Source organism: Aedes albopictus, chromosome 2 (genome assembly GCF_035046485.1).
Source record: "Aedes albopictus strain Foshan chromosome 2, AalbF5, whole genome shotgun sequence".
Classification (NCBI taxonomy): Eukaryota; Metazoa; Arthropoda; class Insecta; order Diptera; family Culicidae; genus Aedes; species Aedes albopictus.
The window spans coordinates 318,122,842-318,146,671 of NC_085137.1; the positions used below are offsets into that span (position 1 = coordinate 318,122,842).

At 42.7% G+C, this 23,830-nt stretch overlaps 3 protein-coding genes and 2 pseudogenes across 3 annotated transcripts in view; 3 read left to right on the forward strand and 2 right to left on the reverse strand.

The window, feature by feature from the left end:
• Nucleotides 1–210: 210 nt before the first annotated feature.
• Nucleotides 211–771, reverse strand: LOC109621761 (histone H2A, sperm-like; annotated as a pseudogene).
• A 73-nt stretch (nt 772–844) lies between these two features.
• LOC115270408 (histone H2A-like) lies at nt 845–1,848 on the reverse strand (annotated as a pseudogene).
• Nucleotides 1,849–4,518: 2,670 nt separating this feature from the next.
• LOC115269853 (uncharacterized) lies at nt 4,519–8,866 on the forward strand. Its single transcript, XM_062848338.1, has 5 exons — nt 4,519–5,166; nt 5,228–5,821; nt 5,885–8,396; nt 8,460–8,768; nt 8,829–8,866. The coding sequence occupies exons 1-5, from the start codon at nt 4,519–4,521 to the stop codon at nt 8,864–8,866; spliced, it is 4,101 nt and encodes a 1,366-aa protein (XP_062704322.1).
• A 5,254-nt stretch (nt 8,867–14,120) lies between these two features.
• On the forward strand, nt 14,121–17,114 carry LOC109412494 (uncharacterized). Its single transcript, XM_029856673.2, has 4 exons — nt 14,121–15,062; nt 15,674–15,865; nt 15,921–16,211; nt 16,471–17,114. Exons 1-4 carry the CDS (start codon nt 14,215–14,217, stop codon nt 16,901–16,903), a joined length of 1,764 nt encoding a protein of 587 aa, XP_029712533.1. The 5' UTR covers nt 14,121–14,214; the 3' UTR covers nt 16,904–17,114.
• Nucleotides 17,115–17,922: 808 nt separating this feature from the next.
• LOC134288220 (uncharacterized) overlaps nt 17,923–23,830 on the forward strand; it is an 837,108-nt gene continuing 831,200 nt past the window's right edge. Inside the window, exon 1 of the mRNA XM_062852333.1 lies at nt 17,923–18,233. Within this exon, the coding sequence (XP_062708317.1) occupies nt 18,093–18,233 (141 nt within the window). The 5' untranslated portion in view covers nt 17,923–18,092. The remainder of the gene's footprint in view (nt 18,234–23,830) is intronic.

Sequence of the window (23,830 nt, forward strand, 5' to 3'; positions counted from 1 at the left end):
TCATTTCCATACTGATAGGAAGGGATTATGTGAACAAGTTAGGCCATTTTTACAGCGTGCTGATGAAAATCACCGATGCCAGCAACATTTCGGTTGGCTCTGAAAATCTTCCTCACTTACTGTTGATTTAATGCTGGATTCTGTGCTCTGCAAAAGGAGACGAACGAACGCGAAATTTCGAAACAACTCTCCAGCGGGGCGAATGGAATATGGTCGCCCTGATAAGGACGGTTTTGGTTTTGGTCGACACAAGTGGGATGTAGTTTATGCCTTCTTTTCCATCTTCTTTGGCAGCAGAACGGTCTCAATGTTTGGCAAGACACCGCCCTGGGCGATGTTCGCACCGGAAAGCAATTTGTTCAGCTCTTCGTCGTTGCGGATGGCCAACTGCAGGTGACGGTGAATGATCCTGATTTTCTAGTTGTCACAGGCAGCATTTCCCGCCAGCTCAAGCACTTTAGCCGCCGGATACTTCATGACGGCCACTAAGTAGAGTAGGTCCCCGACACCGACACGCTCACAGTTGCCCTTCCGGAGCAAACGGTGGATGCGACTGACTGGGAACTGCATTCCGGTACGGCTGGAACGGACGTTGGCTTCACCCTCGCTTTGGCTCCTTCGTAATGACGCGACACAACAGCGTGCGCCATCGTACGCGTTTGCTCCTGTTCTGTTGGTGGGGCGGCGGTGCGGTGCGCTTTTATGCTGGATTCTTCTACCTAGTGCTCTGCAAAAGGAGACGAACGAACGCATAATTTCGAAACAACTCTCCAGCGGGGCGAATGGAATATGGTCGTCCTGAAAAGGACGGTTTTGGTTTTGGTCGAATTAAGTGGGATGCAGTTTATGCGTTCTTTTCCATCTTCTTTGGCAGCAGAACGTTTGGCAAAACACCGCCCTGGGCGATGTTCGCGCCGGAAAGCAATTTGTTCAGCTCTTCATCGTTGCGGATGGCCAACTGCAGGTGACGGCGAATGATCTTGATTTTCTTGTTGTCACCTCGAGCACTTTAGCCGCTGGGTACTTCATGACGGCCACTAAGTAGAGTAGGTCCCCGACACCGACACGCTCACAGTTGCCCTTCCGGAGCAAACGGTGGATGCGACTGACTGGGAACTGCATTCCGGTACGGCTGGAACGGGACGTTGGCTTCACCCTCGCTCTGGCTCCTTCGTAATGACGCGACACAACAGCGTGTGCCATCGTACGCGTTTGCTCCTGTACTGTTGGTGGGGCGGCGGTGCGGTGCGCTTTTATGCTGGCTAGCGCTACGCTGTACCAATACTGTGAAGGAACCAACGGATGCAATAAAATGACGCGTGAACCGAAGGGGCGGAGTTCCGCTTGCTATTTGATGGGCGCAAAACCACGAGTAAGGCGCAGAAGACGCAACGAATAAGAAGAAGAAGAAGAAGAAGCCTCGCCGGTAGGAAAACTATGCTAGGTTAATGCTAACAAGAAATCCGGCTTTCGTGCAAAACCGTTCTTTACAAGACGATTATAATTATTAATCTACTACAGAAGAATTGTTTTAAAATTACTTGTTGCTTGTTCGTGTAACTTGTGCGACTAGCATTCCTCTGATGAAATGAAAGGTACCCTTTCAAACCTGTTCGTTTGAAGGTTAGAGTTTTGTTTCACTATGATGCACACCTAGCGCTCATCCACTGACGGAAAAGCAACTGATCCAATTCCTTTGTGCTGTGTGTGCCAAAGTGAACTTCGAAACGTTCGTGTCATTTTGCTGCCCAAGAACGAGAAAGAAATGGAAATGGAATCTCACTATTATTCCGCTTTTGACTTGGTCCGCACGTAAGCGTGGCCGCCAAAACATCCCGTGTCCCCGCGCCCCTCTTCATCAAAGTAGTACATACGATAAAGAAGTTACGGTAGGGAACGCGCAACCGAAAATTGATCAATGAAAATGTTGTATTCCCTATCACGGACATCAAGTTGCTGTACCTAGCTAATCTTTGTGATGGAACTCTCTCAGTATATTTCTCGTGAAGTTACCAAGAGTGCTTTTGAGTGATTCTCAGTGAAAAGTTGTCTACGTTTGTAGTGCATATTGTAGTGAAGTGAAATGTCGCATTTGGCTGCGAAATACATGCGTAACTTTCGGAAGCGCGCAAAGGAGCAGCAGCCGGAAATCTCGCCAAAGAAGGTGAAAACCACTGCCGAGCGAGTTCGGTGCCATCGAGCAAAGTTGCAAGCGGCTAAAGGTAAAGCGTCTCCAGCCGGTCCAACCGGTGATTGGGACGCTGGCGAAGGGCCCTCAACTAGAGGTAGGAAGTATTAAATTTATTCTCATTTTGATGTTGAATATGTATTTGATCTTGATTTGATCTTTGTGTTTGATGTCCCACAATGATGAGTTTCGGGTAACTATTATCAATCAACTTTTAAAATGTTGACTATAATCGATTTGTGCGATCATTACACAAAACTAGTTTATATTCTGAGGACTTTTGTTTTGGTAAAACTTATTAGGAGTAAAATCTGGAAAATTAATAATGTTGAGTGATGCATTTCATGCATGACAACCCACGATATGTGAATGCATAACATTTAACTACAGTTTATTTTACAGTTACGAATATTGATAAAATTCTTCTTTATGGCTATACGTTCCCACTGGAACTTGGCCTGCCTCTCTTCAACTTAGTGTTCTTTGAGCACTTCCACAGTTATTAATTGAAGGGCTTTCTTTGCCTGCCATTGCATGGATTTGTATATTGTGAGGCAAGCCCAGGGAGTCGAAAAATTTCCCCGAGCGGAACGTGAATCGAACCCGCCGTCTCAGTATTGGCGATCCATGGCCTTAACCACTAGGCTAACTGGAGACCCATTTTGATAAAATATAAAATTCAAAAAATAAATCAGTCAACCATACAACTATTTGGTGAACATAATTTACACGACATGTTTGATAACGCAAAGAACGATGAATTTTTGAATTTTCTTTGTACGTTTCATACTGAAAATATTAACATGTTGTTTCATGTTTATCTCAAAGTGACTCGATGTGGGTGACCTGGTGGACTCGGTGAAAATCTTGATGAATATTATTTACAATAAAAATGTTGTTAACAATTCTGTCGTCTGCGGTCTGTTTTGCGAGTATTGAAAATTGCGGTTGAACTCCAGGTGGCAATATTTTCATTATTATTACACGAAACTTTTATTGCAAACCTATTTATGTTATTAATTCTTCCCTCAAATCATATAAGAGGGGGTATCATATCTGTCAATAGTGTCTGTATGTCGTAATTGTGTTCCAAAACCGTTGGCTAATCACGCTTTCTTTGAGAAGTGTTCAATACCACCCGTACTGCTCCGGTATCAACCCCATTGTTGAATGACCGAGGCGAATCAGTCGTCGATGGTGCATCTCAAGGTGTTATCGTTCCTTCACCGGAGGATCCACAAAACGAAGAAAGTGATGAAGCCGTTTCTGATGGATCGGCTTCCGATGACGATGCCGACATTCGCATGCCCCCCGCTACTCAAGAACCCAACTTCGATCGTGCCGACCGGGAGTTCAGGAAACGATTCTTGGAAAACGAGTTTGGCCACTCCTGTGATGTATGCGCGCGAATTTGGTTCAGGAATGATTTGAAACCGATAAGTGGTACCGATGCTAGCCTTCTATTGGCGACAAATTATTTCGAATCTGCGGAAGGATTCTCGGCGTGTCTAACTTGTCGAAGCAACCTCAAGCGTGGATTGATTCCTTCGTTGTCGCAATCCAATGGATTTACATATCCTCGCTTCCCGGCAAATTTGCCCCCGCTGGATCCCTTGACAGTAAGGTTGGTTTCGCCGAGAATCAACTTTATGCAACTGCGTCGTTTGCGCTATGCAGCAGGTTTGTAGTTCAACATATAGTTGGTTTTGTGTTTATTATCCTATTTATTGTTGTTAAACAGGAAGCTTGTCAATTATCGGGCAAATTATCAATGTTCCGGTGGATGTGGCCCAGATGGTCAGCGAACTTCCTCGCCAGTTGGATGACGACCATGCCTTCAATGTGTGCATCAAGAGGCACATGATCCACAAGTCGAGTTACTTGTCCGGATACGTGAAGAAGGGTACGGTCAAGGCCTGGTTGAACTACCTCGTAACTACACCGTTGTACAGGCGATACGGCATAGTCTTCAACGAAGATAACCTGGCAGCCATCGTGCCAGCCCAGCAACCCGGAACAAGTGCGAGCCCATCGATTGATCTCGAGGTCATTGACGCGTCGAACGATACAGAGCTGCTTATTGGCCAGCAGCACACGCTCCTATGGGATGAGGACAAGTGCCTCGAAATCGCTCCGGGTCAAAATCGGACACCGCTATCCATCATATATGATGAATTTGCGGAAGAGCTGTCGTTCCCGGATATATATCTCGGCCATCCACGCACCTTCAAACCCGAAGTTCGGGTAACGCCATTCATGATGGCAACTAGCGAGATAAGGCGCCGAGACCGCCGTGGCGCAAGACCGGAACATATTTTGTTCATATGGCGATGAAGATCATGCGGCTACGCGTTTCTGAAGGGTTGAAGAATACGTTCAAGTGTATGGGAACGGCTAATATAACACGAGCCCAACTACAAGACCGTAACTTCCTCGAGAGCTGCATCGACCGCAATCTGTCCTTCCTGAAGTCCATTCCGAACTCGGTTCAATACTGGCAGCAGAGGAAACGAGACGTGTTTGCGATGATCCGTCAGTTGGGAAAGCCGACTATGTTCTTGACGGTGAGTGCCAATGAAATCAGGTGGCCACATTTGTTAGAAATTCTGCAGAAGTTGGCGAACGGATGCAACGAACCCGCAGCGGCCAACATCAGAGCACAGTTGACTGCACTGCAACGGGCCACGCTTGTTTCCGAAGATCCAGTAACGTGTTGCGCGTATTTCAACAAATTGGTTAACGTGCTGATGCAGCTGCTGTCGTCGTCAAGATATAGTCCGTTCGGGAAATTCTATGTCGTGGATTACTTCAAACGGATTGAATTCCAACATCGTGGAAGTCCACATGCGCATATTCTGCTATGGTTGGCCAACGATCCTCGCGAAGCTGTGTCGGAAAACATGCCTGCTACCGTTGAGCTGATCGATGCTCTCTGCTCCGTTAGTGTCGATGACCTGCCTGAAACGTATGGAAATCAGGTACATTCAAATTTCTTTGTTATACAAACGCTTAGATGCTAATGAAATTGGATATTTCTAGGTACACAAGCATACGTTTACGTGCTTCAAGCGTAACGACAAACGGTGCCGGTTTAATATTCCGTACTGGCCGATGGATCAGACCAGGATATTGATTCCGATCACGGCGGGCGATGGTCGACTCGACGATTTGCGAAGACGTGCCGTCCAACTGCGAGATGCTCTCGAAACTAAAAGTTTCGACTCCCTGGAAGCCTTCCTTGTCGACTCAAACTGCACATACGAGTACTATCTCGATGTGATTCGTGCTTCGATTCGCCGACCGACGGTTTGCTTGCGACGGTCCATGACGGAGCTCTGGACCAATTCGTTCAACCCCTGGATTGCGAAGATCCTAAAATCCAACATGGATTTACAGTTCGTTTTGGAGGAGTTTTCGTGTGCTGCCTATGTCGTTGAGTACGTAAACAAAACCAACAGAGGCATAAGTAGCTTACACAGGGAGCTGGTCAAACTCCAAGAAGAACATCCGGAAAGCGACTACAACGACCTTCTGAAGAAAGTCAGCATTAAAATGCTCAACGCCGTCGAAATGTCTGCTCAGGAAGCCGCGTGGTACTTGCTTCGGCAACCGATGTCGGAAGCTAGCCGAAAGGTACTACTTTGTCTGTCCAGATTGAATCAATTTATTATAACATGTATGCTTCTTATCTTTTAGGTGGAGTTTATCCCGACCATGTGGCCGCACGAGCGAATCAAGTCGCGGAAATGGACGAAGCAGATGGACGAGGAAGAGCTAGAAGATGACTCGACCGATGTTTGGACCCTCAATGTCATCCAGAAATACGAGTCGAGAACAGGAATGGATGACATTTGCCTGGCGGATTTTGTGGCCTGCTACACGGAGGAAAAGAATGCAAAGAATTCGTTCAAATTGCGAAGCTTTCCCCGTGTGATACGGTGGTGCGCATACAATATGTCCGAGCTGGTTGAGTACAAACGCGAGATGGTGCTGCTATTTTTGCCGTTTCGGAACGAGGTCTGCGATATACTGGACCGGAATAAATTTCTGCAGTTGTATGAGGGCAATGAGGCTACCATCCTTGCCAAGTTGAAGGAGTACGACTGCGAAATTAATTTGGACCAGGTCGTGGATGAGTATATCCGGCTGTCCGACGAGGATGACGAACAGCAAGCAGCAGCTGGTCAAAAGCGCGATGAGTTTGTCCGAACCATCACCATGGAACCGAACGATGACGATATTCAGTACTTGCCGACAGGACCCATGGCGGCTGTTGTTAAACAGCGTTCCAATGTTCTGTCGAAACAGGAGTACTGTGAGATGGTTCGTGCGACGAATGCGGAGCAGCGTGATTTGATCCTGCAAGTAATCGACAACTTGCACAGCTTTAGCGACGACAGCAAACCAGTGCAGATTTTCTTCACCGGTCCGGCAGGCTGTGGAAAGACGTTCACTTTGAGAATCCTGATGGAGACGGTCAATCGCTTCAGTCAGGCGCATAATTCCCAAAGTAATGCCTACGTAGCTTGCGCGTCCACAGGGAAGGCAGCCGTTGCCATCGGTGGTACCACAGTCCATTCCGCATTCCGGATTACGATGTCCCGTAGACAAAGCTCAAAGCTGAGTTTTGAAGCGCGGCAGCTGTACCGTAATGCCTTTGCAAATGTAAAGGTCATTATTGTTGATGAAACCAGCATGCTTGGAGCTGATGTTCTCAACACGGTACACGCTCGGCTGCAGGAAATTACGGGCAATTATGACGATCCGTTCGGCGGTATGTCGATTGTGTTTTGCGGCGATCTACGACAGCTACCCCCTGTCAATGCACGACCAGTGTTCAAACCCTCTGCCAATTCGATGCACGGTGCGGTGTTGTGGCAGTCTCTGGAGTTTTACCCACTGGTTCAAGTCATGCGTCAGGCTAACGTAGAGTTTTCCTCTATTCTGACCAAAATCGGTAACGGAGAACAGTTGTCCCCGGAAGAAATCCGCCTGATCGAGAGCCGTTTTCGTACAACGGAATGGTGTCAGCAGCATGTACCGCAAGCAATACGGCTATTCCATCGAAACGCTGACGTGGAGCGATACAATACCGTAGCATTGATGGATCGCGACGCAGCTGAAAGTACGGCGGATGATGTGTACTCCGGGTACAAAGACAACTCCCAGCTGGTTGGAGCGCGCACGAAAGTGCACAAGATGAGCGTTGTGGAGGCTGGCGGTCTGCCGTACTTACTACGACTGGTGGTGGGTACCCCGTACATGATCACCACAAACATCGACGTTGAAGATGGTTTGGTGAACGGTGCTATCGGTGAGCTTATGTTCGTCGAGCACAGCGAAGATGATCCGCAGCAGCAAATCGTCAAGCTGTGGTTCAACTTCGAGAACAGCTCTATCGGCAAGGCGTTGCGGGTGAAGGCCCACCCGCTGGTGTACTCGAAACCAGGAGTTTTGAATCCGGAGTGGACCCCAATCGCCAAGCGCTCCGCGAACATCAACCTCAATGGTGGCGTAAAGTGCAGGAGAATGCAGTTTCCGGTGGTGAGCGCATGTGCCCTTACGGTGCACAAATCTCAGGGCGGCACCTTTTCGGAAGTAGTGTTCAGCTACGAGAAAGGCCAGGAACAGCAGCTGGTGTACGTTGGATTTTCCAGGGTGACTTCACTCGAGGGATTGTTCCTCACCAACCCTACCAACAGCTTCCGGTTTCACCACGGCAAAGGCGCAATCACGCCAAGAATCTGCGATCTCCGCACAGAGCTGGAGAGATTGAACAACCACCGCCTGCGCACCATCGGCGAAGACGTCATGGAGGTGATATCATCGAACCGATCTGCTTGCACGATGATGAGCTTAAATGTGCAAAGTTTAAATGCACACTCATCGGACATTGCAACAGATCGTGTTCTCTGTGCCGTCGACTTGCTCGCTCTCAGTGAGACTTGGGTGGACAACAGCTCGCGCGCAACCGTGGCTGGGTTCCACTGTATCGCCCAAGAGAAGCGCACCGGAGTAAGAGCTGGAGGAGTTGCCATCTTGCAGAGCACACAATCATCGACCATGGCTGTTGCTCACGAGATCAACAAGCTTGATGCCAGCTACGATCCGATGATGGCGGTGGCGGACGAGTACGGTGACATCTGCGCCATTGAATTGCCGGTTATGGGCACCCGTACGCTCCTGTTTTCGTTGTATCTGTCACCGGGTAGGAAACTAATCTATTTCAAAATTGATATAGTTCTCAATTAATATTTTCATTGTTTATCAGGTACTACGTTGAAGGAGAAGAAGTTCTTCCTGGCCCGCAACCTGATCCACTATTTTAGTGTTGATACGCCCGTCGTTGTAACCGGCGACTTCAATATCGATGTATCGAAGCCGGATAATTTCGAGTTCATCGACTTCATGCGGATCTATCTGCGCCTTGAACTAGCTTCGGATCGATCGCTTGCGACCACTCTCGGCGGTTCATGTCTCGACCTGACCTTCATGCGGAACATTCGGGTAGCATGTACGAGGTACTGTGCGTACTTCTCCTACCACAGGCCAATCCTGTCAGTGCTTGAGCTGCCTTGCGGTAAGTTTAATGATATTCATTTCATTTCTTACCTTGTCTATTTCACATATCTCGTTTCAGAAGCACCGATATGTTCCTCCCATGAAGAAAGCTCGTAGATTCCATCCCGCTTATCAACCCCCCGACATTGCATCAACCACGCCGTACATCCTCGCTATCTCGCCGCGTATCAACCTCTCGAAATTGCATCAACCACGTCGTACATCATCGCTATCCGGATCGATCATCCGCCCGCGTACCACGAGTTGCCAGAGGCTTCCATCACGATCATCGTACTCTGAGTACACCGCAAAACTGACTCAACCAATAAGTAAATAAAGCAAATAGAAGTCTTCAACAACATTTCAAATAATATATTTTATCTTCTATATAAATTCTTTGCAGATCCCGGCTATGAACAAAACGACCAGAAAACCCTGCCGTCAACAGCTTGTCTGTTCGCCCGTCTTGACCTTCACGGTGCGATTACAAGAACGTCCTGGGACCAACGAGATTTCCCGGAAAACAACACTACCATCTTCTTTATTTTCAAAGGCCCTTTTCAGGGCCACCATTGGTTTATTCCACAAAGAGTCGGTTTCGAAGTAATCTTCCATTTTGAATATCACAATCCACACATATCAACCCTGGAGCCAATAGCCACAGCTGTAAATGCGTGGGTATTCAGTATGACCATGCTTAGGGTGACGGGTTCGAATTCTGGTCGGTCCAGGAACTTTTAGCAATGAACATTACCTTGGCTTCTTTGGGCCTAGATTATCCCGTGCCTGTCACATGACAATATATACATGTAAAATGGTCATTGGTAGAGGAAGTTGTCAGATAATAACTGTGGGAGTGCTCATAGAAGCTGAGAAGCAGACTTTGTCCTAGTGAGGACGTTACGTCAAAAAGAAGAAGAAGAGGAATCAACCCTTTTGAAGAGTTCATATTCCAGGCACCACTTAAACACACAGCGATTGGTCCAAATGCGTTACTTAGAACCACTTGCGTATCATTCTAAAGTTTGGGAATTTGCGCTCGGAAATGTTGTATCTGCTCATGCATCCCTAACACAGACATCAAATTAGTATTGCACAAGCATATTATGACGATGTTTCTATTCCGTTTCGTCTATTCCACTGTGTCAGTTGTGTTGTGCTGTGACCATACTGTGTGCTTGTGAAAACTAGTGTAAAGATGAACCCGACGAACAATTTGGATGCAGACGATGAATTTTTCACTCGAGGTATGATCTGCATACATTTAAGTATATTCAATTCTTCCTTCACTTCTAATGTGTTTTAAATGTTTTAACATTCTATTGAATATTTGTTTGAAAAGGAGTACTAGATGCGGTTGAAGAGATTGAGACTATATTTAGTCGAGGTAGGATATTTATATTTCATAACTGTTTAGTACATTTGATCTGTGTTTATTACACGATTGTATACTATTTCACAAAACATCCCATTATTTTGTTAATAAAGAGGTGCTAGACATGGTTGATGCAGTCGAGACAATTGCCATTGGCGAATCTGCATGCAAATTAATCAACTTGAACGTTCAGAGCTTTTCTGCACACAAATCAGCCATTGAATCCGATGCTGTGCTTAATATGGCTGATGTACTGGCTCTCACTGAGACTTGTGAGGAGGAGGAAGCTACTACGGAAGTACATGATTTCATCTGTATCGCAAAATCCAAACGGCCAAATCTAAGTGCAGGTGGAGTAGCAATTCACCAGAGGAGAACTGCAATTGCCGTATCGGCGATTCCGTATTCAGTGCGTAAACTTTGCGCTAGCTATGATCCAGAACTGGATCTTGCAGATGAGTACGGCGACATTTGCGCAGTTGAGATAAATATTCAAGGGAGTCCTGCGTTGCTGATTTGTATTTTCATTTCGAAAGGTATACAGTCAACATGATCATTCCGTTATTTTCCTCATAATACATTTTGCTTCTTTGACTAGAAACCACAATCAAGCAGAAGAAGCTATTTTTGGCACGAAACTTGATTCTTCTTTTCAATGTCGAGGTGCCTATGGTCGTCACCGGTAACTTTGGGATCGACATATCCATGGAGGAAAACTTGGAATTCGTGGATTTTATGAAGAAGTATCTTCGGTTTGATCTGGCGTCAGACCCTGCTCAAGCAACAACTGAAAGGGGATCATGCGAGGATCTGACATTTACGCGAAATGTGAAGTGTGAGACTAAGAGATGCTATTCGTACTTCCTCCACCACCGACCGATGCTGACACTATTTGAGTGTTAAACAGGTAGTTTACCGGATAAACTCTGATTAGCCAGTAATAATGATTTCACATTCCTCCAAACAGCCACACCAACCGACTTCAACCAACTTTCAGAGCATGTTCCATCAACCTTCATCGGCCTCAAGATCCATGACATGACGATAAATCATTCTGCATGAACATCAAAATGTATAAATCATCATCTTCAATCCAACAAACGGCCCTTTTCAGGGCCACACAAAATTCCACTCAAGAGTTGATTTTCGAGTTCGTATGGCATCCTTCGCTACACTAACATCAAGGTCTATCAATAAACATCTACAATCAAACCAAAGGACCCCAAAACTTCGTATCAGAGTCTATATCAACTTCAATACAGCATTCAATAGTCGAAACTAATGCATAAACGGACGTTATTCAACGTCAGACTTGCGGTCGTATCTAGTATACAACCCCTCCAACTTTTTTTTATTTTTTTTATTTACATTTGACATTCTTCTCGCCAGAGACTCGGTACGGGAAGCCGCTTATCAGCCGAATAATGCGCCAAAAGTGGCTTTTGAGCAGCCCTATTAGAGGATATAGTTCCAATTAGCTCTGTTGAACATGTTCTATATTCGACTATAGAACCGACTTAATGCCATTTTTACGGCTTAATGGTTACTTGGGTTATTTAACGGAATGATGAAGCAAGAAAAAATACTTTTATTGTTGGACGATTTTACGGTCGATACTTCCCGGTCGAATTCCTGCAGTTATTTTCAGGTAACGTATTTTAATCATTTTCTTTCGAGGGGCGGATCACTTCCAAAACAACTGAATCGAAAATGCGTTTTGATAAAAATGCGTTACAAAATGCTCCAATGCGTTGAAAAATGCATTTGAAAATGTAATGCGTTGAAAAATGCGCCAAAATATCCAATGCGTTGAAAAATGCACAGGAATGCATGACGAATTTTTGGAGTTTTAATACATAATTTGTTGAAAAATACGTCAATGCGTAGGAAAATGCGTGTTATTTATCAATGCGTATGAAAATGCGAGCATTCCACCAATGCGCATAAAAATGCGTGTTTTCTATCAATGCGTAGAAAAATGCGTGTTTTCTATCAATGCGTAGAAAAATACGATCAATTTTATCAATGCGTTGAAAAGTGCATGCTGTAAAATTTTGACAGGTGTTGTTCAATTTTAGAAATGCGCACCTTAATACGCTAATGCGTAACAAAATGCGCCAATGCGTATGTCAATACGCAAGGCTGAATCGAAAATGCGCTAGTGATCCGCCCCTCGTTTTCTTTTATGTAATAATAATCAAATAATGCCAACAGATCGAGATCGAGGTCACGACGCTGTAAATCACAGCGACCAAAGATGAACTTCCGAAGATTCATCCGGATGCTGATAAACCTTAAGTAGGTGAAATCTATCAGCAGATTTTTGCTTGGAGACAAGAGCCCGTAAGTATTTATTTCTTTGTGATTGATAAAATTGCATTTGATTTAAATAAACGATTTCTTTCAGGGATTTGAAATTATCAATTTTGCTTAGGTAGAGATGCTGGTCGTAACCAAAAATGCTGAAGCGGATTACGTTTGGCAGCAGCACCAGTGACGCGCCGCGCCACCGAGGTCTTCCGAAGAGAAAGCTCCAGCCTGAAGATGTCCAAAGTACCAGCGAGTCCCCACCGTATCAGAAAGAATCTCCTCATCCTTTCACTCACATAGAGTAGCTTTTTCGTTTGGCCTGGACTGTTGGAAAGCTCTGTCACCGAAAAATCACATTTGTAAATATCTAATTTATCACAATAGTTACCAAATCTACTTCAAAATACATCATAAGATAATTAGATTGATTTTATTTCTAAAAAAATCACACATATTATTTATTTGTGATGACATATAAAATGCAATAGGTTGACCTTTAAAATGAAAAAGTACAGACCTTTACTATTTATGTGCATTGCATCTGCAAACTAAGATAGGCTAGGAATCTGGTTCTATGTGCAAGGCCAGTTAAATTTATGTGCAAAGCTTGATTGCAAAAATCTATGTGTGCGGCATATGCAAACTAGATGCGGATTATTTTTAGTGACTTAGAATTGTCGCAACTCAATTTGGATTAGTGCATATTGTAGCTCTTAATTAGCTTAATGATGCGCAACAGAAAAAATAGATTCAAATTTACTTCGCATGTGCTTCAAGCGACGACTTCGATTTGGTGGTGCGACGATAATATTTTGATGAATTTCGTTAGTTTTTTTCGCTGAGTGTACACAGGCTAATGATTGGTACACTGAACGGCGGCTTGCGGTGAAAATTACTATTCTGAGGGTCAATTTAAATGCACAACGCCACTAAATTTGTGCAGACTGAATTTCGTTTTAATTCAACAGAATTATGTTTTCAATTTTACCATGGACTCGATCTTCAATTAAAAAAAGTTTCTGTTGGCAACCGGATTCGAACCAAGAACCTTGACATCATCAGGCTCGTATGCTACCACTCAGCTATCGAACCGGTTGATGTGAGAAGAAACAAAACGCACACAAGAAGCGCTGGTGGGTCGATGATCATGTTTTGCCATGGTAAATTTAAAAACATTTTTATGCTTGTCATTACTGCAAGGCTCCTTTCAGTGTAGATTTCCCCTGAATCTTGAACCAATCATCGGCCTAGTTCTAGTACTACGCTCGAACTTCGGCTTCACGGAGAGCAACAAAGAAAAATCAACAAGGCACCGCGCTCTTCACGGAGAAACGAAAGTACCCAAAAGTGAGTTCATTCCACCCAACTTTGAGGTTGCGTGCGGGAAGCCAATTTTGAGTTGATAGCGTCGATGTTGAGGTAGGTAGTTTGCATTTAGGCGTATACGGCCAAAGTACCTAGCGTCGAAGTTCTTTTTACTCAACCGTCAGTTCAAATTACTCAACTTTCGGTACTATGTCACTTACTCAATTTTGGCTTCCCGCATCGAACTCTCAAAGTTGGGTTGTTTTGCTATTCACTCTCTGACAACAATAAAGAGAGCGAATGAAACAGGATGCAAAATAGAACTCAAAAGTGAGTTTAAAAATACTCAAATTTGGGTTCTCTTGTTTTTCAGTGTTGGATCGTCTGTCTGTCGACGTTGTGATCGTGTCTCAGCGTGTGAAAATTTTTTCCATCTTCCAGGATATTTTCCCTCCCCAGCGAATATTCTCAAGTAATGTCCCAACCCCAAACGAAAAAACGTCGCAGTCGAAAAGGTTGCAAACAGGAACCATCTCAAGTTAAGGAAGAAACAAACCCGATTCCCGTGAAGATGGAGACGGAAGCGGAGACGGAGGTAAAGCCGGTCCTTCCATCGTCGACCTCTTCGCTGTTGCCATCTCAACGAGCAGAATGCAGCTCGTGCAAAGACACGGTGGAAAATCCGGTAACTTGCAGCAGTTGCGACTTGTTCTTCTGCCTGAAGTGCTTTGATGTGTGGCTTTCGTTGACGCCGCAAACCATGTGCCCGGCGTGTGTTGCGGCTGCGAAGAAAAAACAGGATGACAACTGCGGAGTTCACGATCAAGAGTTGAACCTGTTTTGCTTGACCTGCGGAACGAGGATTTGCAGCGGATGCTTCTTGAATACGGCCGATCATAAGCGGCACCAGATCGATGACCTGGACGTGGTATACCGGGAGAAGCTGGCCGATACCAACGGGAAGCTGAACGTGGTGGGTGATGTATTGCAGCAGTTCCAGTCCGTCGTGGACACGACCGAGTACAACGCTGGGATGATCTGTAAGACCGAAGACGACATGGAGACGGAGTTGAACCAGCTTATGGACACGGCAAAGTCGGAGGCCGTCGAATGGAAGGAGGACAAACTGCGATTGTGTTTGTTGCGAAAGGAAGTGCCTATAAAGAGAAAGTTGCTGTTTGAGGAGTTGCAGGGCAAAATCAACTGTTTGGCCAAGCATGAGTTTATTGCCAAAAAGGACGAATTGGAGCTGGAAGCGGCTGCGTTGGTTCCCAATGCACAGGCTCTTTTCCCACCGCCGATTGACTATCATGACTACGAATGGTGAGTCGTTATGTGTATATTATGTGTATTTCATCTTCTTCTTTGTGGCTCGACGTCCCCACTGAGACTTGGCCTGCCTCTCTTCAACTTAGTGTTCTTTTTCCACAGTTATTAATTGAAGGGCTTTTCTTTGCCTGCCATTGCATGAATTTGTATATTGTGAGGCAAGTACAATGATACACTATGCCCAGGTAGTCGAGAAAATTTTCACGACCGGAACGGGAATTGAACCCGCCGTCTCCGGATTGGCGATCCATAGCCTTAACCACTAGGCTAACTGGAGACCCTTATTATGTTATTATGATTATGTGTATTTCCGAATTTGAATAAAATTGATTTGGGCTTATCACCCTAGTTTCACCACATGGAACTGCTAACTAGGAGTATGAGCAATGATTTCCCGTTTAAAATCGTTAAAGTTTACCGGTAGACTCAGATTTGAACAGGAAATTTGAAGGATAAAATATCCTATCAGTTCTATTAGGAATGTTCCTTCAGCATGTTTTCACTTAAATCATGGAAACAAGGAAAACAAAGAATGACTAAGACGAATAATTATGAATGTATGATTGTAGCTGGCGTTAATAATATCAGTCACGTTTTGGTTACAGTTCACTGATTCCTCAATGTCGGAAGGTTCCGATCATCCTGGACAACTTCTCCCGCCACTTTGAAGATCCGAAGTATGATGTCATCGCCAGTGTGGACGTATCGGATAGTAGCGAAACTTTTTGGACCGTTCGTGTTTTCAAGGGACAATTTTTGACCATCGATTTTTCACAGAAACAGCTGCTGAAGCACAGGTACTCGAATGAGTTATTTTCAATGAAGAAAGTATTCCTAAACTTCTGTTTTCAGCCTCTTCTTCCAGTTGTATGTGGAAATCATTCACGTCGATCATCGCAACACGCTGTGCACCATGCAGGAAACTCAATCCACCAATTGTCACATCGATTTGATAGAAATGGAAAAGCTGAAAGAAAAGGGATTCATATCCAGTACTGACGAAGTTTCGCTGGGTATCTGGATGAGACCCAAGTCAATCATCGTAGAACGACAAGCACTTACGTTGAACTTTTTGGATCTCAAACGGACAAAATTTGAACTGGATGATAAGTACAACGGTGTCGTTTCAAAGCTGGCCGAGTCGTAAGTTTCATTTAGTTGTGTAACTATTATTAGAACATTCTTACAAAAAAATCTATTGTTTGAAGAAAACTTGAGGTGACTCAAGCAATTACTTGTAACTTAAATGTTGTCATTTGACTCTGAGTTAAACTTTGAGACACCTTGCATTGAAATTATGTATATGGGTAAGAGACGAACCAGCCAAGGGCTGAAAGTCTTTTTCATAAAGACAAATCAATCAATCAATGTATATACATTAACACATTTGTTTCCTTAACAGGGAGCAATATTCCGTTGGATATTTCCGTATCCCTCTGGATAAATTGCAATTTCCGGAGGACAACACCACCGATACGTTGCAAATCAAATCCCACCCCATCAAGGACTTCAGTGGCCGTTCCTGGTGTATGTACGTGGAGCGGGAGAAAGCCAATAGGGTCTGCGCCGAATCGTACATCGGCGTGTACTTGATGCTGTGCTCACCATTGAAGAAGAAGACTTCAAGTCTGCGCCGTCGCTACTATCTGGAGCTGGTGAATAAGGACCATGACTACTGCATTCGTAAGTACAGCTCGGACAATTTTGACTCCATGGCCCGATGCGGTTGGAGTCCGTTTGTAAAAATGTCGCGTGTTTTCGCCGACAGCTCGGGCTTTGTTCGAAAAGGAGCTATCGGGTTCCGATTTGGAGTTCAGAATCGGAAGTGGAAATAAGGCTTTCACATGATTATAGCGCCGTTCATGATTTTTAATTGCAATGACTTAGTTTATACATTAGTATAGTTTACCATGTTCTGATTAACTATAATTAACTTCAAGTCCATGTCCCGTTATAATTAGTTTACAACTTTTATGCTGAATTGGTTTTTTCGTAACATCTGTACGATTAATTGATTAACAATAAAAAAGGGCAAAATCACCGTTAGTTTGTGCATTTCTTGATCTGCTCAGCACAGATCATTTAAACCTTTTTTATGCTTGCGTTTCTGGTTCTTAAAACAGGAATATTGCCTCTCCACCTTGTATGAGAAAACGAATGTTGTACCCTTTGAGTATTTGAACATTTGCAGCTGCTTAATAAAATCTCGAGGATTCTCCAAGTAAAACAGTGTTTTTCACTTTCGATTAAAAATTGAAGTTTGCTTGCTTAGAAACCCGTGTCCCATACACGAATACCAAACCGTATTTTTCTTAGGATTTTTCAAATGTCTTTTTATTGTACTTTAATGTATTTCAGACAACCAGCAAAACAGTTTAAAATGTGATCGAACATTGACGCCATCATCAACCAATCCCATTATGTCATATTTCGCATTCTCTGTATTTTGTTCTATCGTTTCTTTGGTAAATGGTAGGCGATAGCTTATGGCGATGATGTATGTACTGCCGTGAATCGCATATCAGTCCCATCTTTGCTGGATTTCTTATGCAAATGGGACAGATTTGCGATTCACGGCAGTGTACGTGGGTGAACAATGGCCCCAAAGGTTTACTAGTCGCTTTCGCGATATGGCTTCTTCAGCAGTCACACCGCGCACCCATGGGATTTCGCCGGCATGCTTTCCTAGTGGTGTCAATGGGCTCGCACATGACTACATGCATGCATGATGGGAGAAAGAATGCAAAGTGTGTATTCTAATTCGAAGAATGGTTGAAATGGTGCTTGCAAACTGGCATGGCCAATATGTTTGGATTGTTTTGTTAAATTTTGTCTCTGTGGTCAGTACTACGTGGTTTGTCGACGGGCGCGGTTACGAGTTTAGTGTATAACGGACGAAACAATTCCAGGTGATTTGCGTATTTTCTAAGATCGAAGTATTGATTGATTTTTTTTTTTATAAAAAAATACATCAAGCAAGTGATATGTCAATGGTTTCTTCCAAAGAAAGTGTACAATTGCAAAATGTTAAATTTTGTGGATAATTTTCTGATTTTCCTGCATAACTTGAATATTTTCTGTGGTAGTGTTATGGATAACATCAATGGTTCTTTTCGAGTTATAAGCACTACTGCTCAGGAATGGATACAACGGTTCATCGGCAGGGTAAGTTAAAAAAAATGTTATACTCTTGCAGATAAAGGACAAGACACGAAATTTATGAAACGACATTTTGATTTTAAAGATTTCACTTCACATTACACTCTTCAACCCTCAAATGGATACCTGGGGTCCATTGGACCCCAGAGCCACTTTAAAGTTATCGCAAACAAGTTTGAATTGACATATCGGCCCCATTCTTAGAGTTCATTCAAACTATGATGAAGTTATTTGTGCAAATATACCAATAGTTTCATGTTATACTATGGATTATTCTCGATGTCGAAGTTGAACCCGGCGATTTTGTACCCCTGGGGTCCATTGGACCCCACGGCACAAATGTTTGTATCTTTTGATCATGGCTTCCTAGAACATTGCTGTCTTCGAAAAAAAAAAAATGTTCTGCAAACCAAGGGCAATCTTATGATAGATCAAATAAATCGAAATTAACCCAGTAGATGTCATTAGTGTGTATTCAAATTAGGGATTGAATGCTTGAATATCTTGATATTCTAAATCAAATGCATAGAATGTTCGTGTCTTCGGCAAAAGTGTTTAATTAATCAAAATCTATTTGATAATAGGGTAGAAGCTTCAGTTTTGGCCAGTCCGGAGTTTTGGCCATAGTGCGGTATTGAGCCTGTTGCGATCTAAACCGACGTAAATTTAATTTTTACTAGTAGATCCTAATGCAATATGATAATTACAGCTGTGAAAACCACACATTTTAATTAAAAACTGGAAGAAAAAATATATTTCCTTTAAAAATCTGCTCCCATATATCTATTTTGGCCAGGGTGCTTCTAATTTGGCCACCCCCATTAGAAATACACGTGATTGGCCAAAATAGAAACCAAACTTAAGAATATGGCCAAAACTGCGGCAGAGCTTCTATTTTGGCCAGTGCCACTTTTAATACAAAAATCAAGTATTGGCTTGATTTCTGCATTTTTCCTTCAAAATATAGATTGAAACCTTTTATTTGACGCATTGGTTGTTTTCATAGGATTATTGATTATTTTTATAAAAATGATTTCCCTTAGACTGGCCAAAACCGGAGCCCGCACCCTAGTACATATTCGCTCAGCAAAATTCTTTTAAGGTGAATGTCTTGATGCAATATAATGACAAACAACACCAATACTTCTTATTTGATGGATAATTTACTTCAGAATTGCCTCATCAGGTGGCGAAAGCATAACTTCAAAGATTACATGTGGATAAGACTTCCAACCCACATTTCAAAAATGTAATATACATTTTGTTAGGTACTTGATATCTCAATCGAGAGAAAATATTCTAAGTTGATGACTTCGGCAGATTTATTTATATGAATGTAATTTTTCAATTACAATAATCTCTATGGCCAAGATCACAGGGTTTGACGGTATTAAAGTGAAGGATGTTAATTGTAATTCTTGTATTGAAAATATCACCTTTAACACTTTAATGCGCCTCCAACGGTTCATTACGAACCGGCTGCTACAGATGGAGTATGGCTGATTTATCAGAAATGCTCGATAAACAGAAGGGACCTGCTAGGGCGCAGTAGTTTCTATACTCAGAAAACAGTTCCGGTCGGTTGATTCTGGAAGGGTTTTGAGAATCGTTGTGGATCATAATGAAAATATTTGTGTTTTGTGACGAATCTTAGAATCTTTTTGGAGTCAGCAGACTGCATTGGTGTCTGGGCTTCCTACTATTCGGTTAATTTTAACAAACACTCTCTCTCTCTTCTTGGCGTAACGTCCTCATTGGGACAAAGCCTGCTTCTCAGCTTAGTGTTCTATGAGCACTTCCACAGTTATTAACTGAGAGCTTCCTCTGCCAATGACCATTTTGCATGCGTATATCGTGTGGCAGGCACGAAGATACTCTATGCCCAAGGAAGTCAAGGAAATTTCCTTTACGAAAAGATCCTGGACCGACCGGGAATCGAACCCGTCACCCTCAGCATGGTCATTAACAAACACTATAAAAATCAATAATGTAATACTTAGGGCCGATTTCTTCACCTCGGCTTAACCCGTAAGCCAGGCTTACCCATATAGTTAAACCTGGCTTAACGCCTAAGCCAGGGTGAAGAAATCGACCCTTAGTTGTATCTAGTGTATTCAATTTGCTTATACCTAGTTCTCAACATTTGATTTGCTTACGTGATTTAATTTTAACTTTTATTATTTTTATATCTGATAGTTTTTAGAGTAAACTCTAATATATTTCGAATGCCTGATGCTTAATAACGTTTTCTTGCAATATCAATTTAAATTAACTAAGAAACTAATAGTGGGAAAGTGCAGCATTAGTGCTTGCTTATAGATTCGAAGCTAACGTGTGATCAAGACTTAAGACGCATATTTGACGAAATCGACTAAAACTGACTAGTTCGACATTGACTAACGTAACCTATTTATGACAAATTAGACGTTAAGTGTATGAAATATTTTCTTTAGTTAGGACCTATTTGGACAGATGCTGATAGTGCTAGGGATATGGACGAAAGACAACTTTCAAAGATAAAAAAAAAAACAGTACTAAAATGAGGATCAAAAAATTTACATAACGAACACATCGACCATGTAACGGATCATAGACACACCAAAGATTAGTGGATTACAGGGCACAACATGAATTTGAACAATAACATGACAAAAGAACAAATTCAAACAAAATCGACCATATGACAAAACCAAAACTTTCACACCTTCTACCGTAACCTTCGGAGTCAGTACGCAACAGTGTCTTACTGGACGACATGTTCCGTGCACGGCTGGTGAACTGCTTCTGAAGGATTACGTTCTCTATCCTATCCAAAGGCCTAGTGAATTGTCGTTGTCCGCGCAAACGCATCGTCACAGGCAAACAGACGTAACACTTGCGAAATTTCCATCGACCACGCTTTTAACGATCATTTTAAATTTTCATAGTTGTGGTTTTCACAGCCAGAAGCGCACGCATCGATTTTCTATGCGTTTGACGTTTCACACTACCGCCTTCTGTTGACGATATTGCACAACACAGTGATTCGTGCAACTTTCCCACCAGGTGATGGTAGTGTGAACTGGGCGATGGATTTTCATGAAAATCGTTCAAGGTGTTACGTCTGTTTGTCTGTGGCATCGTGCTCCTCCATATAGACGCGAGACGATTGTGCGCACAGTGATGGGAGAGGTTTCTACGTCCCTCGGCGTGCCGCTAGGAACCGAGAAAAAAAAGAAAAAAAGTAATTTTTCAATTTCAATAATCTCTGATTTAAAATCATCTTACTAGATGGCACTCCTGCACAATCAATTTATTACGCCGATATCTCAGTCTAGAAATCTCAGACAAAATCGCACATATTATTGAGAGCCAGCTTATCTGAAAAAAAAACATGTTCGAAAACACCTCATTAGCATTCTGCAGCAACTGAGAGTTCTTTGACGTGTGTCAGTTGTTGCAGTTATCGAATTTCATTCGGAAACCTAAATATGTTGCAGTTATCGAACGTCTACTGTGTTGTATACCTGGCTACGTCCTTACAATAGCTAGGAAAGGGTAGGAATGTTAGTTTAATATTTAGTGCCGATATTACAGGAAAAGGAATTCGATGGAGAGTTTACAGACCTGTTAAAAGAATCTACCTTAATATTCATGCAAGAGAGCATATTAGAATTAGACGTGTGCGCCGAAGCACATTTTATCGATGGCGGCGTACATAGTAATTTAAGTCATCGGCGGCGGCGGTGACGGTGTTACCAGAATTTAAAAATTATAAATGTGACAATTTTGCTGCTCCTAAAACAAAATATAATTTTGTAGATTTTATTTTAGATATAGGAAAACATCCATCCAAGGATCTGTAAGTTTGTGGATCTAGGACCAAGGAGTTGCATGGAAATTACTTCTCAAAATCCTCTAATAATTCTTCAAAAAGTACTGTGAAAAAGTAATGCGGATAAAACTACTGACTGTAATATGTTTACGATTTTTTCTGAAACTATTGCAGGAAGTTTTCTATGATTTCCTTCAAACTTGCCTCTAGAAATTCCTAAAGAATTTTCTTCAACATTTTCCCAGGAATTCATCTAGAACTTTCTCAGGAAACTCTTCAAGATATTTCTCCAGCTGTTTGTTCAGGTATTCATCCCGATTTTCCTTTAAAAACCCCGATTCGTACAGAAAACAGATTAAAGACGAATTCTTCTAGCGATTATTTCAGATGTTTCATCAAAGATTGCTCTAGTCATTATTTCAGTAATTCCTCAAGAGATTATTTCAGGAAATTCTTCAGAGGTTCCTCCGGGTATTGATCCCAAAAAACCTCTATCGATTACTTTAGAAATTCGAGTGTTTTGTAGAAAGGCTTTCTGAAATTTTGTTGAAGTTTTTCTAGAGATTACTTCTTCAGGAATTTCTCTGTGAATTTCTCCAGAGTTCTTTTTAGAAATTTCTCAGGGATTCTACTAGGCATTTCTCCAGAAATATCTCTAGAAAATTGTCAGGAGATTCTTCTAAAAGCTTCTCCCGGGGTTTCCTAGAAGATTATTTGATATTCCTCCTCGGGTCACATCATATAATTCTCTTTGAATGTATTGAAATCTTCGATCAGGAATTCTTTCAGAAATTATCTCGAAGATTTTTCATGATACCTTTTAGAAATTCTTCCATCAATTATTTCAAAAGTCGCATTAGGATTTTTTTTCTTGTGATTCTCCAGGAAAACCAAGAAATTTTCTTAAAATTACTGCAGAGCATGATCCAGTTTTCCGGGCATTCCTTCAGAGTTTCCATCAAAAAATTTAATTTCTTTAGAAATTAATTTCAATAACTCTGAAGAATTCTTACAGATGTTTTTAAATTTCTGCTGTTAAATTTCCCTCCGATAATTCTTTTTCCAGAAATTGATCCGGAAATTTCAGTAATTTTGCAAGACATTCTTTCAAGATATCTTTAGGAATTCTACCTGGGCTTGCTTCAGAACTTCCTAATGTAAAAATTTGAATGAATTTCTAGAGGCATCTCTAAAAGAATCTTAGGAGAATCTTCTGAAGGAACCACAAGAGAAATTCCGAAAAGAATGTCGTTGAAATTAAAAAAATGTTCTAGATAAATTTCTCAAAAGAGAAAAAAAATCCATGGAAAATTTTATGAAAAAAATCCTGAAAATCATGAAATATTTCTTTATATACTGAAGGAGTTTCAGGAGATATTTTGTAAGAATTGCTTTCTTGCCCTTACCTGCACTTGCCCGGCAGGGCGGCTCGGAGCAGGGTACTTCCAATAAACTTTGGATTTCGGATGGGTTATAATGGGAAAAAGGAAGAAATATTTCAATTTAAAACTTCTATTCTACGTCTGTCCTGAATCTCCTCCCTTGCTACGTCCTTGGTCGACGCTCGATGACACACGTTGGGGCCCTTGCTGCTGGTGGTGGTGCACGGTGGTGGCGTTCGTCGCTGCACGGCTCCTGCACGAGATGCAGGGCACCTCCTTCCTTCTTCTTCCACTTCTGCTTCTTCACCTTCCTCTTCTTCGCGTTGGGCTAATTCGCCGCCGAAGCGACGGTCCTTGGCTTTTAGCTAGGGGGAGGAGATTAACTCCTTTGTCGGACCCCCCCTAGC